The sequence below is a fragment of the Macaca mulatta genome, chromosome 20 (genome assembly GCF_049350105.2).
Source record: "Macaca mulatta isolate MMU2019108-1 chromosome 20, T2T-MMU8v2.0, whole genome shotgun sequence".
NCBI classification, from domain to species: Eukaryota; Metazoa; Chordata; class Mammalia; order Primates; family Cercopithecidae; genus Macaca; species Macaca mulatta.
The window spans coordinates 19,039,623-19,058,494 of record NC_133425.1 but is presented as its reverse complement, the minus strand read 5'-3'; the positions used below and the strand labels follow the sequence as shown (position 1 = coordinate 19,058,494).

Below are 18,872 nucleotides of genomic sequence, written 5' to 3'. Positions count from 1 at the left end.
CAACATGGTGAAACCCCATCTTTACTAAAAATGCAAAAATTAGTCAGTCGTGGTGGAGAGCGTCTGTAATCTCAGCTACTTGGGAGGCTGAGGCAGAAGAATTGCTTGAACCCGGAAGGCAGAGGTTGCAGTGAGCCAGGATCAGGACACTGCACTCCAGCCTAGGTGACAGAGCAAGACTCCATCTTGAAAAACAAAAACAAAAACAAAAAACCTTATTCATTCTTCAGGGACCCTTCCAAGGCTTTGGAAGACTCTAGCAATGTGTTCCTATGGTCTTATTTGTTGTTTTATTTATCATTTACAAAACATATTTTCATACTCTTTGTCTTAAAGATGGCGCTTCCAAATTGTCTCGCCTGTAGGTCCATAAAACTTGGATCTCCCCTGGCACAATCACGGAACCCCAATCAACCAATGTTTACCAAGCATCTCTTTGCCCCTCAAAAGCAGCCTCAGGCTTCTGCTCATTTGTACATAGTACATTTGGGTGGGGGATGGACGCTCACTAGTTCACGTTCATCTCATAGATTCTGACTCAGTATACAAGTGCCAGGTTGGGCAATGGGGTTTTCCTTGCAGTGGTGAATCCTGGTCCTTATGGAGGGCCAAATCCATCCGCAGCACCCTGGTCCGTTCTGCACCTGTGATAAGGGGCTTCACAGCTCCACGGCTTACAACACTGTGTATGCTCTCACAGGGACAATCAAGTGGGCAATAAAGAGGTCCATCCATGATACTGTCTGCGAAGAAACTCCCCTGGGGCAGAGATGGCAAGTTGTCCATCAAAAATTTGTGGTTCACCTTCTATAGTACAGTATCACTGCTGGGTAATGGCTGCCCAGCCAGGAACAATGTTTCCCGGCCTCCCTTGCAGTTGGTTATAGTCATGTGACTAAGCTGTAGCCAATGGGATGTGAGTGATGGACACCACTTCCAGGTCTGGCCTATAAATACCCTCTGCATGGTTCTCCTCCATGCCTTTTCCTTTCCCATTCCTCCGTGGGACCTTCGAAACCACATGCTGAAGATGGCTGAACTTTGGTCAACTTTAGTCCTAGAATACTATAAGAAGAATTCTACCACACTAACCTGTGCCCCTACCCAGAACTGTCATGTAAAAGAGAAATACAGGTTTTGTTTTTGTTTCATTTGTTTGTTTTTGAGAGTCTTGCTCTGTCGCCCAGGCTGGAGTGCAGTGGCACGATCTTGGCTCACTGCAGCCTCACCTCCCAGGTTCAAGTGATTCTCGTGTCTCCACCTCCCAAGTAGCTGGGACTACAGGTGTGTGCCACCATGCCCAGCTAATAAAAAAGAAATAAAATTTCTATTGTGTTTGGGTCCTTGTACCTTTTGTACCGGTTGTTTGTTAAGGGAATTAATACTCTTCTCTTCTCTTGGGAATTGCTCTCTCTCCCTAAAGCACTTGTCTCCCACAGGAAAAGCCATATTGTCATAGGACCCTAGCCCCTGGCCACAGCTGAAGGAGTGCAGTGCTGAGCACTTGAACCTCCAGGGGCTCATAGTAGACATGCTGCTCCCCATGGCCACGGTGGAAGGGTCAGGGCTGGAAACCTGAATGAAGCAGAAACAACAAGTTTCTTCTAAGGATTTCTGCACCTGTGACCCAGGAGGTCAAGGCTGATGCAAACTATAAGATGCCCTATTTCCCACCACTTAAGAAAGCCACCACTACACCAAAGAATTGAAGACGAGGGATTCTTGCTTTTGATGTTGTTCCTAAGCCATGGCTCCATCTTTGTCCTTCCTGTAATTCGAGTTTCCTCCCTTCCTTGGATCTGTGAGCCACTCAATAACCATCAGAGTTAGGTTTCTGCTACTTAAAACCCAGTAGACACCTTGTTAACATACACACCAAAGCAAAGGAAAGGGTGTGTGTGCAGTGGGGTGGGATTGCCAGATGTGTTCAGTAGTGATTGAGTGGAGAACCCCACGCCAGGCACCGTGGCTTACACCTGTAATCCCAGAATTTTGGGAGGCCAGGGTAGGCGGATCACCTGAGGTCAGGAGTTCGAGACCAGACTGGCCAACATAGTGAAACGCTGCCAAAAATACAAAAATTAGCTAGGCATGGTGGCACGTTCCTATAGTACTAGCTACCCAGGAGGTTGAGGCATGAGAATTGAAACCAGGAGGTGGAGGTTGCAGTGAGCCAAGATTGCACCACTGCACTCCAGTCTGGGTGACAGAGAAAGACTCTGTCTGGGAAAAAAAAAAAAGAACCTCAGTCTGCTACTCCATCCCAAATCCTGACTTCTATTTCTCCCAGGTCTCTTCAGCTGCCAATGTACTCACAAACCCTTCCCCACAAAACCCACTACTGGACTCCGCTCATCCTTTAGGCAGTGGCCCCCAGGGCTCCCGTATCTCCAACAGCCTCCAGCCATCAAGGGTAATTCAGAGAGAATGCAAGGACAGACTTTACCTTTTCACTATCCAAAGAAGGCTCAGGGCCAGGTAGGCGATTGTGCTTATCAAATACGCCAGGGGCAGATCATAGGTGAAGTTCTGAAATTTCACCCCATCAATGGTGTAATGTCCGTAAAAGAGGCTAGTCTCCTCCAGGAAACCCTGAAACGAAGCCAAGAGCACGAGGTTAGACTGGTCAGCTCACTGTGAGGCAATCAGAAGAGTAGTCCCTGCCTCAAGGAACACAAGTTCCAGTGTCCCCTTTCCTCTCCGTATCCCCAGAGACTGGAACAGCCCCAGAGGCACAGGGAGTACTCAGTGTTTGGGAAATAAAGCACTGATAAAATCCTGGCATTAAAAATGCACAGGTGGGCCAGGCAAGGTGGCTCACACCTGTAATCCCAGCCCTTTGGGAGACCGAGACGGGCAGATCACCTGAGGTCAGGAGTTCGAGACCAGCCTGGCCAACATGGCGAAACCCCCGTCTCTACTAAAAATGCAAAAAAAATTAGCCGGGCTTGGTGTTGTGCACCTGTAATCCTAGCTACTCGGGAGGCTGAGGCAGGAGAATCACTTGAACTTAGGAGGCAGAGGTTGCAGGGAGCTGAGATCACACCACTGCACTCCAGCCTGGGTGACAGAGTGAGATCCATCTCAAAAAAAAAAAAAAAAAAATGCACAGATGGCCAGGCATGGTAGCTCACACCTGTAATCCCAGAACCTTGGAAGGCTGAGGCAGGAGGATTACTTGAGCCCAGGAGTTTGAGACAAGCCTGGACAACATAGAGAGACCGCTATCTCTACAAAAATTGTTTTTTAAAATTAGCTAGGCATAGAGGTGCATGGCTATGGTCCCAACTGCTTGGGAGGCTGGAGTAAGCCGTGATTGTGCTACTGCACTGGATAACAGAGCAAGAGCTTGTCTCTGAAAGAAAAAAAGCACATATAACAAGCCAAAACTGAAATTAACAATAAAATTCCATGTGCCATAGCATCAAAAAGAATAAAACATTAGGACTAAATTTAACTAAAGAAGTGCAAATCTTGGCCAGGCACGGTGGCTCATGCCTGTAATCCCAGAACCTTGGTAGGCGAAGGCAGGTGGATCACAAGGTCAGGAGTTCGAGACCAGCCTGGCCAACATAGTGAAACCCCGTCCCCCACTAAAAATACAAAAATTAGCCGGGCATGGTGGCACGTGCCTGTAGTCCCAGCTACTTGGGAGGCTGAGGCAGGAGAATCACTTGAACCTGGGAGGTGGAGGTTGTGGTGAGCCGAGATCACGCCACTGCATTTCAGCCTGGGCAAGAGGGCGAGACTCTGTCTCAAAAACAAAATAATAATAATTAAAGAAGCCATAAAGAAACAGAAAACATCCCATGTTTATGGATCAGAAGATCTATGGCCAAATTCCTCACATTGATTTACCGATTCAACATTATCCTTCTTAGCAGCCTAGCTGGCTTCCTTACAGAAACTGACAAGCTGATCCTAAAATTCATATGGAATTGCAACGTACCCAGAAGAGCCAAAACAGCTTTGAAGAAGAAGAACAGTAAGGCCTGGTGGCTCAGAAAACTCTCTGACTTCTTCTCCTTCTTTTTTTAAAATAAAAAAGTAGAGATATGGTCTCGCCATGTTGCCCAGGCTGGTCTCCAACTCCTGGGCTCAAACGGTCCTCCAGCCTCAGCCTCCCAAAGTGCTGGGATTACAGGTTTTGAGCCACTGCACCCTGCTGACTGACTTCTTATGGTAGGAATGACTGAACGCCTCAAATACCTCCTTGGATGGCAGGAAAACTCCAGGAGAGTGAAGGAGAGAACAGATATAGCAGACACATTGTAGGTAGGTAGTACATAGTGGTTGCCTACGGCATTGTTTACAAAGGAAGGAAATGAGAGGAAAACTGAATGTCCATACAGGGATCGGGCTAGATCACTAAAAATCCATATGATGAAATATCAAGCAAGACCACGTAAGTGCACAGAGAAAGGTCAACAGTCAAGTAGGCTGTAAACCATGGGGTTAAATGTTCGGTGACCTCCGGGGAGGGATATTTTCACTTTTTTACTCTATAAATTCTGTATTTTTCGTGACAACCGTGCATTCTGTGTGTGTGTGTTCTTAAATTTATTGAAGCTGAGCATATTTACGTTATACAATTGTGCATATCTGTATTTTAAAATTATACAAGACAACCGTGCATTCTTATATTATTTGGGTAACGAAGTCATTTGTTAACTGGAAAAGAAAAAGTAGAAGCAGAAGACTCCATTCTCCTTTCAACTCTCCCAAAGGCCATAAAAACGTGTCCAACCAGAAGAAACCTGTGTGTGCCGCCAAGGGCTGATATCAGGGTTATCACCAACCTCTCCCTCAAGACAATGTAACGATTACAGGGCAAAGGTCTGCTGGGCCTGGAAAATGTTTTCTGATTTGATAATGAGCTTGGTTCAATTGTTTTCAAGAAAAATGAGCCCCTGTTTGAGCTCTCTGGCCCTCTTTCACTTGTGCCTATTTACATTCAGATTATGAACAATCACATTACATTAAAATTCAGTTTCCCAGCCACACTAGACATATTTCAAGTGCTCAAGAGTTAGTGGTCCTGGGCCCGGCACAGTGGCTCATACCTGTAATCTCAGCACTTTCGGAGGCTGAGGCAGGCAGATCACTTGAGGTCACGGGTTCGAGACCTGCCTGGCCAACATGATGAAACCCCGTCTCTACTAAAAACAAAATTTAACCAGGCGTCATTGCACACCCGTGTATTCCCAGCTACTCGGGAGGCTGAGGCATGAGAATTGCGGAGGCGGAGGCGGAGGTTGCAGTGAGCCAAGATTGCACCACTGCACTTCAGCCTGAGTGACAGAGTGAGACTGTCTAAAACAAAAAACAAAAAGCCAGGCGCAGTGGCTCACACCTGTAATCCCAGCACTTTCAGAGGCCAAGGTGGGCAGATCACTTGAGGTCACGGGTTCGAGACCAGCCTGGCCAACATGGTGAAATCCCATCTCTACTAAAAATAGAAAAAGTAGCTGGGTGTGGTGGCGGGCGCCTGTAACCCCAGCTACTTGGGAGGCTGAGGCAGGAGAATCACTTGAACCCAGCGGCCAGAGGTGTCAGTGGGCCGAGATCGCGCCAATGTACTCCAGCCTGGGCGACAGAGCGAGACTCTGTCTCAAAAAAACAAACAAAAAAGAGTTAGTAGTTCCATTGTTACACAGCACAGGTCCACATTCTCCAGATCATTGCAGAAAGTTCTCTTTCAGACAGGTCATTATCATGCTTACTTTATTGAACGTCTATAATCAAGCGCAGCTAACTCTCCTATAAAATTTTTCCTATCAGGAAGAAGGTTACAGTATGCGAAGAAACTTTTTTTCTTTTTTTTCCACAAACAGAAACTTTTCTTGTGGGATGTAATCTAAAGAAATGGGGTTAACAGCAGCTCTGAGATTTGATCCTAACTTTGCTTTCAAAGGCAGTGTGACCTTGGGTAGGTCACTGAATTTCTTTTCTCATTTGCACAAGTCAACATTTGCATGGCTTTTATCTTCTAATTTGCATAGTGGACATTTGCACAGTTTCTGTTTTCTCATCTGCATAGTAGACTTTTTTATTTTATTTTATTTTATTTTTTTGAGACAGAGTCTTTCTGTCACCCAGCTTGGAGTGTAGTGGTGCAATTTTGGATCACTGCAACCTACGTTTCCCAGGTTCAAGAGATTCTTGTGCCTCAGCCTCCCAAGTAGCTGGGATTACAGGTGCACACCACCACGCCAGGCTAATCTTTTTTTTTTTTTTTTGAGACGGAGTTTCGCTCTTATTGTCCAGGCTGGAATGCAATGGCTCAATCTCGGCTCACTGCAACCTCCGCCTCCCGGGTTCAAGCAATTCTCCTGCCTCAGCCTCCCGAGGAGCTGGGATTACAGGCACCAGCCACCACACCCAGCTAATTTTTTTGTATTTTTAGTAGAGATGGGGTTCCCCATGTTGGCCAGGCTGGTCTCAAGCTTCTGTCCTCAGGTGATCTGCCCACCTCGGCCTCCAAAAGCACTGGGATTACAGGCGTGAGCCACCGTGCCCAGCCATGTACTTTTTTTTTTTTTTTTTTAACTTTTTTTGCATAGTAGACTTTTGAACAGCCATCCAACAATTCCTCTGAGTTGTTTTTAGGAAAACATGAGATCAGAGATGTAAAAGGATTTTTTCAAAATCAGGCGGGGTGTAGTGGCTCACACCTGTAATCCCAGCACTTTGGGAAGCCAAGACAGGTGGATTGCTTGAGCTCAGGAGTTCGAGACCAGCCTAGGCAACATGGCAAAACCCTGTCTCTACAAAAACACACACACACACACGCACGCACAAATTAGCTGGGCATGGTGGTATGCACCTGTAGTCCCAGCTACTCAGGAGGCTTGAGGTGGGAGGATGGCTTGAGCCTAGAAGCAAAGTTTGCAATGAGCCAAAATCATGCCACTGCATTCTCTGATCAACAGAGCCACACCTTGTCTCAAAAAGAAAAAAAAAAAAAAAAAAGGTAGGGGTGCTTTTTCAAAATCAAACACAGTGGACAAATTCAAGGCTTTCTACCAATTTATTCAGAAAAGTAGAAGCTCAGTGGTATGGCATTTTTGTTTGTTTGTTTTGTTTTTGTTTTGTATTGAGACGAACTCTCCCTCTTGTTGCCCAGGCTGGATCGTGCAGTTGTGTGATAGCTCACTGCAGTTTCCGCCTCCCGGATTCAAGCAATTCTCCTGCCTCAGCCTCCTGAGTAGCTTGGATTACAGGCACCCCCCACCGTGCCCAGCTAATTTTTCTATTTTTAGTAGAGATGGGGTTTCACCATGTTGGCCAGGCTGGTCTTGAACTCCTGACCTCAGGTGATCTGCCTGCCTTCGCCTCTCTGAAGTGCTGGGGTTACCGGCATGAGCCATCGCGCTCGGCCGGTAAGGTATTTTCATATCAGTAATTTTCAGAAAGTATTTCTGAAAAAATAAAAGTACTTATTTGTATTTCTCAAACACCTAGAGCAGTGGTTCTGAACTGGGGGTAATTTTGTCTGCTAGGGAACATTTGGCAATCTCTGGAAACATTTTTGGTTGTCAGAGTCGGAAGAGGGCAGTGCTGCTGGCATCTAGTGGGTGGAGACCAGGGATACAGCTCAGCGGGCTACCATGCACCAGATAGGCCTACACAACACAGAGTTATCTAACCCACTGGGCACGGTGGCTCATGCCTGTTACCCCAGTACTTAAAATCTCATTGCTTTTATGGTAGCTCTAAAAGGGTTTTTTTTTTGTCACCTTCTAAAAAAATTATTTTGGCCAGGCCCAGAGGCTCACACCTGTAACCCCAACACTTTGAGAGGCTGAGGCAGGAGGCTTCATCGAGGTCAGGAACTTGAAACCAGCCTGGGCAACATAGTGAGACCCCACATCTCTAGAAAGAAAATTAAAAATTAGCGAAGTGTAGTGCATGCCTGTAGTCCTAGCTACTTGGGAAGATCATTTTAGCCCAGGAGTTTGAGATTACAGTGAGCTATGATTGCACCACTATACTCTAACCTGGGGAACAGAGAATGATCCTATCTCCAAAAAAAAAAAAAAAGAGTATCAATAGTGCCAAGTTTGAGAAACCCTGGTCTAAAGGGCAAAGATGGCTACTTTTCATAGCTGCAATCTTATTTGCTGAAAAAAGTGAAATTAAAAAATGAAAAATCACAAAATCTTTTTTTTAAGATAGGGTCTTGCTCTATTGCCCAGGCTTAAGTGCAGTGGTGCAGGCTGCAACCTCAACCTTCTGGGCTCAAGTGATTCCCCTACCTCAGCCTCCAGAGTAATTGGGACTACAGGTGCGTGCCACCACGCCCAGCTAATTATGTTTATTTTGTGTAGAGATATGTTGCCCAGGCTGGTTTCAAACTCCTGGCCTCAAGCAATCCTCCTGCCTCGGCCTCTCAAAGTGTTGGGGTTACAGGTGTGAGCCACTGTGCCTGGCCAAAATCATTTTTTTAGAAGGCGGTAATAAAAACCTTTTAGAACTACCATAAAAGCCAAGAAATTAATTCCATTTTAGAGTTGGGGACTGGTGGTGGGGGATGGTAACCTGGGATTGACTTATAAGGGATTTCAGAGAATCTTCATATGCCCATGTACATGATATGCAGGTATGTGTGCATATCATCTGAAAGTGTGAGTTTGTACATCACACATGTCCCTGTGTGTAATTTCTGGAAAACAAGAGCCACATCTTTCATGCACCCAGTCTGGGGCTCCAAAATGTTCGGGTTTATCAGTGTCAGAGAAATTGTAAACATTCTATCTGGGTTCATTTTCACTGAAGCTTCCTTCTGTAGGGGAAGTCAGCATCTTGTTGCAAATCAACAGAAAGGTTGAAGGACTAGAGGCCGGGCATGGTGGCTCACGCCTGTAATCCCAGTACTTTGGGAGGCTGAGGAGAGTGGACCACCTGAGGTCAGGAGTTCCAGACCAGCCTGGCCAACATGGTGAAACCCCATCTCTACTAAAAACACAAATATTAGCTGAGCGTGGTGGCACACACCTGTAATCCAGCTACTCACAAGGCTGAGGCAGGAGAATCACTTGAACCCGGGAGGCAGAGGTTGCAGTGAGCCGAGATTGCACCACTGCACTCCAACCTGGGCGACAGAGCGAGACTCTGTCTCAAAAAAATAATAATAATAAATAAAAAGAAAGAACTAGAAAAAGGCCAATGGCTGAAAGTGACAAAGCATATTTCCTGACATTCTAGCAGTTGATGGTGAACGTTGTTCTTTCAGATGAGGTAACTGCAAATCCTGTTTCATTTACTGGTATATATGTCAACCAACACTTGTGTTTGGCTCTCACTGCAGAAATTCGGGAAACTGATCTTTAAATCAATCAATTTTTAGTAGATTGAGGAGCTAAACAAAGGATTATGTTAAATACTTACAGTGCCAGAAAGCAAGTCTATGATATAACTGTAAAAGTAAATGAGTCCAGAACTGCTTACTGGATAGACTGTACATTGTATATCTGTAAGAAACAAAAACCAGAATGTCAGTGGAAACAGTTTTACAGTCTCTATAACCTGCCTGTTTTTTTGTTTGCCTGGCTCATTTTTGTATTTTTAGTAGACATAGGATTTCGCCATGTTGGCCAGGCTGGTCTTGAACTCCTGACCTCAGGTGACCCGCCCACCTCAGCCTCCCAAAGTGCCAGGATTACAGGCGTGAGTCACCGCACCTGGCGCCTGTTTTTCACAATTTGTGTGTATAAGCATGTACAGTCATGCATGGCTTAACAAGGAGGATACAGTCTGATAAATATGTCCTTAGGCAATTTCGTCATGCGAACATCACGGAGTGTACTTACGTAAACCTAGATGAGATGGCCTGCTACACACCTAGGCTGTATGGTATGGCCTATTGTTCCTAGGTTACAAACCTGGACAGCATGTTACTGCACTGAATACTGTAGGTAACTGCGACACAATGTTAGGTATTTGTGTATCTAAACACGTCTAAACAAAGAAAAACTACAGTAAAAATACAGTATTATAATCTTAGGGGACCACCATTGCATATGTGATCCATTGTTAATTGAAACATTGTCATAGGGTACATGACTGTATATGTATATTACATTTAGAAATGTCATATATATTTACATATTTGCACAGATATGTTTGTATATTTGTGATTTGCCATTTTCAGTCCAAACCCCAATGTGTCCAATACAGCAATATTTCTTTCTCCTTCTACTTCTAGTGTTTCCTTCACTATTCTCCCCAAACATCTGGCGATATGACTTTTTTATATATTTTGTATGTAAGTCCACATATAGAGCTTGTTTTTTGCTTGTATGTGTGACTATCAATGCTCCAGATAGAGGCTGCTCCAACAGCTTGGGCTCCAGAGTGAAGCTCACCAGCCCACAGTGGGCATGGACTGTGACTGAGAAATGAACTTTTGTGGTTATTTCTCACTCACAGTCTCAAATACCCACAAAGGTTTATTTCTCACTCACAGTCTCATACTGTTATGCTGTCATGCTTGCATGCTGTTATCCCATAGCAGCATGAGTGTTATGGGATCACTTGTTTCTGCAGCATAACCTAGACCATCCTGATTAATACAGTCGCCCAAGAATTAGAATAAGGTTCTTAGCAAAGCAAGCATTGTAGCAAGGTACACAGGGAAAACAAACACACTTCATAGTAAACCAGGCCTTAGACTCACCCGTGTCTTTGAAAGGAATGAGCACAAAGCTGCTGTTGGTGATCTTGTATTTCGTGAGTAAGATTGGGAGCAAAACCAGCATAAAGATGATCAGAAATATCACCAAATTCAGTAACACCAGGAATCTCAAGAAGGAGAAATAGGACTGAATCCCAGTGCCAAATTTCCCTGGAAAAAACAAACCCGGACATCACTGACCGGGGGTATTGACACACTACACATCATAGATTCAATTAGCCACAAAAGCTGAAGCTGGAGTAATCAGTAGCTGGAAAGAGGAAGAAGCATTTAAATTTTTTAAAAATTGTTAGCTTTAAGACTTGATCTTCCAGTATTTTAACTTTTCACCTGTAGATCTACAATCAATCTTGAATTAATCACTTGAGAATGGTATGAGGGAGGGCTCAGTATTTATCTTTTCTTATAGGAATCTCTGGTTGACTCAGCACAATTTATTGGCTGCTTTTTTTTGGAAATAATCACCTGACCACATATGTATGAATCTGTTTCTGAACTCTATCTTGTTCCGTGGGTCTACATGTCTATCCTTACACCAATGCTAGACTGTCTTAATTATTGCAGATTTGTAAGACTTGATACATGGTATCTTTTTTTTTTTTTTTTTTTTTTTTTTTGAGACAGTCTCACTCTGTCACCCAGGCTGGAGTGCAGTGGTGCAATCTCAGCTCACTGCAAGCTCTGCCTCCCGGGTTCACGCCATTCTCCTGCCTCAGCCTCCTGAGTAGCTGGGACTACAGGCGCCTGCCACCACACCTGGCTAATTTTTTGTATTTTTAGTGGAGATGGAGTTTCACCATGTTAGCCAGGATGGTCTCGATCTCCTGACCTTGTGATCCGCCCACCTCAGCCTCCCAAAGTGCTGGGATTACAGGCGTGAGCCACCATGCCTGGCCCGCTAATACATGGTATCTTTCAGCTTTGTTACTCCTCAAGATTGTCTTAGACATCTTTGGTCTTTTGCATTTATATACAAATGTTAGAATTAGTGTTTTAATTTTCATGCACAGTCTGCTAAGATTCTGATTGGGATTACACAAAATATATAGGTCAATTTGAGGAGAAGTGACATATTTATAATATTAAGTCTTCTGATCCATGAACATGGTATATTTAGGTCTTCCTTAGTTTTTCTCAATAATACTTTATAGTTTTCTGTGCATAATTATTGCATACAGTTCTTTAGATATATTCCTAGATATCTGATTTTTCTTTTTTTTTTTTTTTTTTTGACACCGAGTCTCACTCTGTTGCCCAGGGTGGAGTGCAGTGGCATGATCTCAGCTCCCTGCAAGCTCTGCCTCCTGGGTTCAAGGAATTCTTGCACCTCAGCCTTCCAAGTAGCTAGGACTATAGGCGTGAGCCACCACGCCCAGCTAATTTTTATGTTTTTAGTACAGACGGGGTTTCACCATGTTGGCCAAGCTGGTCTCGAACTCCTGATCTCAGGTGATCCACCTGCCTCAGCCTTCCAATGTGCTGGGATTATAGGCGTGAGCCACCACGCCAGGCCCTGACATTTTTGATACTATTGTAAACTGTATCATTAAAAAAAGTTCACTTTCTAAATGTTTGTTGTTGGTATATAGAAATACAATTCATTTTAAATAGAGACACTTTAAAATTAACCATAAACCTTGTTATATAACATTAATTTCAATAGTTGTCTTCTTAATTATCTACATGCATATCATTGTCATCTGCAAAAAAAAAAATAAGGCATTTTATTTTTTCCTTTCCAATTATTATCCTTCCCCCCGCCCATCCTGCTACATTGGCTAGAACTTCTAGGATGATTTTGAATAGAATCTGTGATAATTGGCACCTTTTTCTCATTTTCAATCTCAGGGAAAAAGGTTTTAATATTTCATCATTAAGTATGTTGTTTGCTGTATAATTTTTATAGGTTTTTAAAATAAAATTAAGAAAGGTCTTATCTATTTATTATTTGCTAAAAATGAGAACTGAAGTTTGTCAGTGCTTTTTCTGCATCTGTTGGGATGATCCTATAATTTTTTTCTTTTATTCTGTTTCGTGGTGGATTACATCGATTGATTTGCAGATAGAAAACCAACCTTCCGCTAGATAATGATTAAATTGCTGAGGATAGAAAGCATTCTGAAGAGCAAGGATGGCTTCTTGTTCTTGATAGGAGCAAAGAACTCATTACTGGAGACCGAAGATATAAGATACCCACAGTTTTTTGCCACTCTCTAATACTTAGCAATCTGCCAGAGGCAAGAAATTTATTATCACACCTGCACTTCATGTCAGATGAGCACCTACCCAGCCAAGAAATCACAGGGGTAGAGTAATTGCAGAGAACATCAAAATCCCAGTTCCCAGGGAGAACCTACCTCTACCACACAAGCCACTTTCTGAATGAAAATGTCCAGAAAGCCTACCACTTCGCAAGAGAGGAAGCTAGACATAGTGGCTAAAACCTTGGACTCTACATCTTGAATGCCTGGGTTCAAACCCCGGTTCTGCCTCACCCTGTCTGAGTGAACTTGGACAAGATCTCAAACTCTCTGAGCCATGCAAATGACAAGCACCTAAATGAAAGTTTCCCTTGAAGATTAACTGAGGTAACGAGTAAAGTGCTTAACACAATGCCTGGTTCACAGTAAATGCTCAATAAAAATTAGCTTTTATTATTTTGCTCCAAACATAATATTACACTTAAATCTCAAGAGAAAAAGTATGAGTGCATGGTTGAAGTTTTAAGTGAGCCATGAAGCCTTTTAGAAATATATTATATTCTCCAAATAAAACAACAATTAAAAGGTTGTTCATTGGATAGATTACCAATTGTATTTTATAGGTCTTAAAATAGTAATAATGGAGAAAATCATTTCCTTTATTTATCCTACTACATTCCTTACAAACCTCACGAAGTTTCCATTTTAGCAGTTTTGGGGAGATGTTTGAAAAATGTTTTGCTGTAAAATAGATAATCCTGGCCAGGCGTGGTGGCTCACGCCTGTAATCCCAGCACTTTGGGAGGCCAAGGCAGGCAGATCATCTGAGGTCAGGAATTCAAGACCAGCCTGTCCAACATGGTGAAACCCTGTCTCTACTAAAAATACAAAAAGTAGCCGGCCTGGTGGCACCTGCCTGTAGTCTCAGCTACTTGGGAGGCTGAGGCAGGAGAGTCACTTGAACCTGGGAGGCGGAGGTTGCATTGAGCCAAGACCGCACCATTGCACTCCAGCCTGGGCAACAAGAGCGAAACTTCATCTCAAAAATAAAATAAAATAAAATAGATAATCCAAAAAAAGTTTAATGTTTCTAATTTTGTATTTTTTTTTAAATTTTCATTTCTATTTTTAGATTAAATAGAGACAGGATCTTACTATGTTACCCAGACTGGTCACAAACTCCTGAGCCCAAGTGATCCTCCTGCCTCAGCCTCCCAAAGTGCTAGGATTACAGCAGGCATGAGCCACTATGTCCGGCTAATTTTGTATTTTGGCACAACTTCCAATTTTTGCATACTTGCTATGGACCAAATTGTGTCCCCACCCCCAAATTCATACGGTGAAGCCCTAACCCCCAGTGTAATGGTATTTGGAGATGGTCCTTTGGGAGGTGATTAGGTTTCAATGAGGTCTTGAGACTGGGCCCCCATGATGGGATTAGTGTCATTATAAAAAGAGACACCAGAGAGTTTCCACTCTTTCTCAGAGCACACTCAAAGCAAAGGCTACATGAACACAGCAACAAGGCCTGTTCAAGTCTCCAAAACTATGAGAAAAAAAATTTGTTTTTTAAGCCATCCAGTCTGCAGTATCTTGTTATGGCAGCCCAAGCCAACTAGCGACAACACTTTAATCCCAAATTCTCACCATTATAGGAAAGGAAGGGTTCACAGTATTTTCAGGGTCATGGGAACTCTTTGCAGTTTGGTAAGAGTGATGAACCTCGTCTCAGGATAATAAAGCTTTCTGTTTGTTTATTTATGTTTTTGTTTTGAGACAGGGTCTGGCTCTGTTGCCCAGGCTGGAGTACAATAGCACAATCATAGTTTACTGCAGCCTCAAACTCCTGGGCTCAGGCGATCCTCCTGCCTAAGCTACCCCAGAAGCTGGGACTATGGGTGTATAGCACCACATCCAGCTAATTTTTAAAACTTTTTTTTGGGCCGGGCGCGGTGGCTTATGCCTTTAATTCCAGCACTTTGGGAGGCCGAGGTGGGCGGATCACAAGGTCAAGACCATCCTGGCTAACACGGTGAAACTCCGTCTCTACTAAAAATACAAAAAATTAGCCAGGCATGGTGGCGGGCGCCTGTAGTCCCAGCTACTTGGGAGGCTGAGGCAGGAGAATGGCGTAAACCCGGGGGGCAGAACCTGCAGTGAGCCGAGATCACGCCACTGCACTCCAGCCTGGGCGACAGAGTGAGGCTCTGTCTCAAAAAAAAAAAAAACTAACTAACAAACTTTTTGTTCTAGAGGCAAGGTCTTACTTTGTTACCCAGGCTGGTCTCAAACTCCTGGGCTCAGATGATCTTCCTGCCTCAGTCTCCCAAAATGCTAGGATTACAGGCATGAACCACGGCCTGGCTGGGATAATGTTTTTAATAATACGATAACTGTATGTCTGTTTTTATTTTATGCATTGAATTTAGAAGTATAACATTTTAAAAATAATATATTTATGCATAATATTTTAATGCATAAAATAATAGTCTACTAATATTAATATATTATAATTTAATATTATTTTAAAATAATACTATTTATGCATTTAATTTAAATTAAATTATTAAATAATTTATTTTATTTTATTTTATTTTGAGACGGAGTCTCGCCCTGTCGCCCAGGCTGGAGTGCAGTGGCGCCATCTTGGATCACTGCAAGCTCCACCTTCCGGGTTCACGACATTCTCCGGCCTCAGCCTCCTGAGTAGCTGGGACTACAGGTGCCCACCACCATGCCCAGCTAATTTTTTGTATTTTTAGTAGACACGGGGTTTCACTGTGTTGGCCAGGATGGTCTCGATCTCCTGGCCTCGTGATCCGTCCGCCTCAGCATCCCACAGTGTTGGGATTACAGGCGTGAGCCACTGCGCCTGGCCAATTTAATATTATTTTTAAATAATACTATTTTATGCATTTAATTTAAATGCATAAGATAAAAACAGATATACAGTTATCATCTTATTAAAAAAATATGTGTGATAGAATGACCTACGTGAGCATCAGTGAGCACCTTTACTGGCACTTCTTTTGAGACAGAGTCTCGCTTTGTCACCCAGGCTGGAGTGCAATAGTGCGGTCTCGGCTCACTGCAACGTCCACCTCCTGGGTTCAAGTGATTCTCATGCCTCAGCCTCCCAAATAGCTGGGGTTACAGGCATGCACTACCATGCCCATCTGATTTTTTGTAGTTTTAGTAGAGATGGGATTTCACCATGTTGGCCAGGCTGGTCTTGAACTCCTGACCTCGTGATCCACCCATCTTGGCCTCCCAAAGGGTTGGGATTACAGGAGTGAGCCACTGTGCCTGGTCTTCACTAGCACATTAAATAACAAGATCTAGCGGCAAGTCTAATAATGACTGAAATTTCCAAGCAGTCATGGGCATTAGCGGTATTCCAAGATAAATACAACTGGAAGGGACAGGAAAATATCCACGATTTTTTCCTGACAAAGACACAGGTTCTGCTAAACCTTGCGGTGGTTTGTTGTTCACATTCATCATAGAAGGAAATGCTCAATTTCAGCTAGACGCTAGTGGAAACGAAGCTGTACTTGCTCCCCGGACACAGACTTCTGCGGAGGAGCCTGCACAGAGGCCGGGGCGGGATACCTTCTATGCTGCGAATGTCCTCCCGCCACAGCTCCAGGTGGGTCGTCATCTCTCGAGCCTTCTCCAGGAACCTCTTCCAAGACTTGCTGCTGTACCGCTTCCACTGGTCCCACTCGGAGAGATACTTCATTTGTGTCTCCTGAATGTCCCTGCATGGAAAACATAAGCATCACAATCACAACAGCAGCAGCATCAAGACTCAGCATCCCAGCCCAGCGCGGTGCTCCACGCCTGTAATCCCAGCACTTTGGGAGGCCGAGGCAGGTGGATCACCTGAGGTCAGGAGTTCGAGGCCAGCCTGGCCAACATGGTGAAACGCCATCTCTACTAAAAATACAAAATTAGCCAGGCATGGTGGCAAGTGCCTGTAATCCTGGCTACTCCAGGAAGCTGAGGCAGGAGAATCGCTTGAACCTGGGAGGCGGAGTTTGCAGTGAGCCAAGATTGTGCCATTGCACTTCAGCCTGGGCAACAAGAACGAAACTTCGTCTCGAAAAAAAAAGAAAAGAAAAAGACTCAGCATCTCATAAAACCCCAGCTGAAAGGACAGAGAAATATGTGAGCTCTCATACATTGCTGCAAGGAATATAAAATGCTGCCGCCGCTATGGAAAAAAGTTTGGCAGTCCGTCAAAATGTCAAACAGAGTAACCATGCGCCCTGCGGTTCTCAGATCACATGAAGCCAGGAGTTCAAGACCAGCCTGGCCAACATGGCAAAACCCCGTCTCTACTGAAAATACCAAAATTAGCCAAGCGTGGTGGCGGGCACCTGTAATCCCAGCTACTAGGGAGGCTGAGGCAGGAGAATCGCTTGAACCCAGAAGGTGGAGGTTTCAGTGAGCCAAGATCATGCCATTGCACTCCAGCCTGGGTGACAGAGCAAGACTTTGTATCAAAACAAAATTATTTTAAATAAAAATAATAAAAATAAAAGACAAAAGAAAAATAGTATTTTGTGACACATGAAAATCACATGAAATTCAAATTTCAGTGTCCATAAATATTCCTAGAACACAGCCATGCCAATTCATTTATGAACCATCTGCAACAGCAGAGCTGAGTAGTTGCAACAGAGACTGCACGGCCCACAAAGCTGATCCTGAGTCTAGAAGGAAAGCAAACATGTTGACATTCAACAACGACAGCTCCCTGGGAGAAGTGCTACAAAAGGGGATGTGGTCAGGGCTCTGGAAACCTGGAGGAGATGCCCCAAGTCCAAGTTGGTGTTAGAGGAGGGAGTAAGGAGAGCAGGGGAAAAAGAAAGTGAAGGTGAGAGGAAGGGGAAAAAGGAGAGCAGGGGAAAAAGGCCTGAAGGTGAGAGAGGAAACATGAGGAATTTGCCAACCATCCATGGCACATGGCACATGCCTCCACCCTCCCACCAGTCTGTCCTCCTCCATCAGACAGGGAGCTCCTATTAAAGAAAAGGACTTGAACCTCCCATCCAAACAAGCCTCCCTGTGTTGTGCGTCAGTTTCCTTATCTGTACGTTGGAGTTAGTAAAGTACCCACCCTTAGATCAGTGGTTCTCAAGTGAGGGCAATTTTGCACACCTCCCAAAGAACATCAAGCAATGGTCTGGGGACATCTTTGACTGTCACAACTTGGGGGAGGGGGACATGCTTCTGGTATCTAGTGGGTAGAGGCCAGGGATGCTACTAAACATCCTCCAATCCACAGACAGCCCTCCACAACAGAGAACGATCTGGCCCTAAATGTCAATAAGCAAGAGTGTGGCTGGGCGTGGTGGCTCATGCCTGTAATCCCAGCACTTTGGGAGGCCGAGGTGGGCAGATCACGAGGTCATAAGATCGAGACCACCCTGGCTAACATGGTGAAACACTGTCTCTACTAAAAAAAAAAAAAAAAATACAAAAATTAGCCAGGTGTGGTGGCAGGCACCTGTAGTCCCAGCTACTTGGGAGGCTGAGGCAGGAGAATGGCGTGAACCTGGGAGGCAGAGCTTGCAGTGAGCCGAGATGGCACCACTGCTCTGCAACCAGGGCGACAGATCAAGACTCTGTCTCAAAAAAAAAAAAAAAAGCAAGAATGCTAAGGTTAAAAAACCCTCCCTTGGCTGGGCGCGATGGCTCGTGCTTGTAATCCCAGCACTTTGGGAGGCCGAGGCAGATGGATCACCTGAGGCTAGGAATTCCAGACCAGCCTAGCCAACATAGTAAAACCCTGTCTCTACTAAAAATACAAAAAATTAGCCAGGCATGGTGGCAGGCGCCTGTAATCCCAGCTACTCAGGAGGCTGAGGTGGGACAATCGCTGGAACCCAGGAGGCGGAGGTTGCAGTGAGGCAAGATGGCGCCACTGCATTCCAGCCTGGGCGACAGAGTGAGACACGTCTCAAAAA

The 18,872-nt window shown here is 44.4% G+C and overlaps 1 protein-coding gene across 14 annotated transcripts in view; it reads right to left on the bottom strand.

Annotated features, from left to right (window-relative positions):
• TMC7 (transmembrane channel like 7) overlaps positions 1-18,872 on the bottom strand; it is a 70,713-nt gene that overhangs the window by 29,019 nt on the left and 22,822 nt on the right. For 10 of the 14 annotated variants that reach the window (NM_001257826.1, XM_077983348.1, XM_077983341.1 and 7 more), the window contains 4 exon segments: positions 2,447-2,592; positions 9,391-9,473; positions 10,679-10,846; positions 16,510-16,658. In NM_001257826.1, coding sequence (NP_001244755.1) covers positions 2,447-2,592; positions 9,391-9,473; positions 10,679-10,846; positions 16,510-16,658 — 546 coding nt within the window. 14 annotated transcript variants of the gene reach the window in all.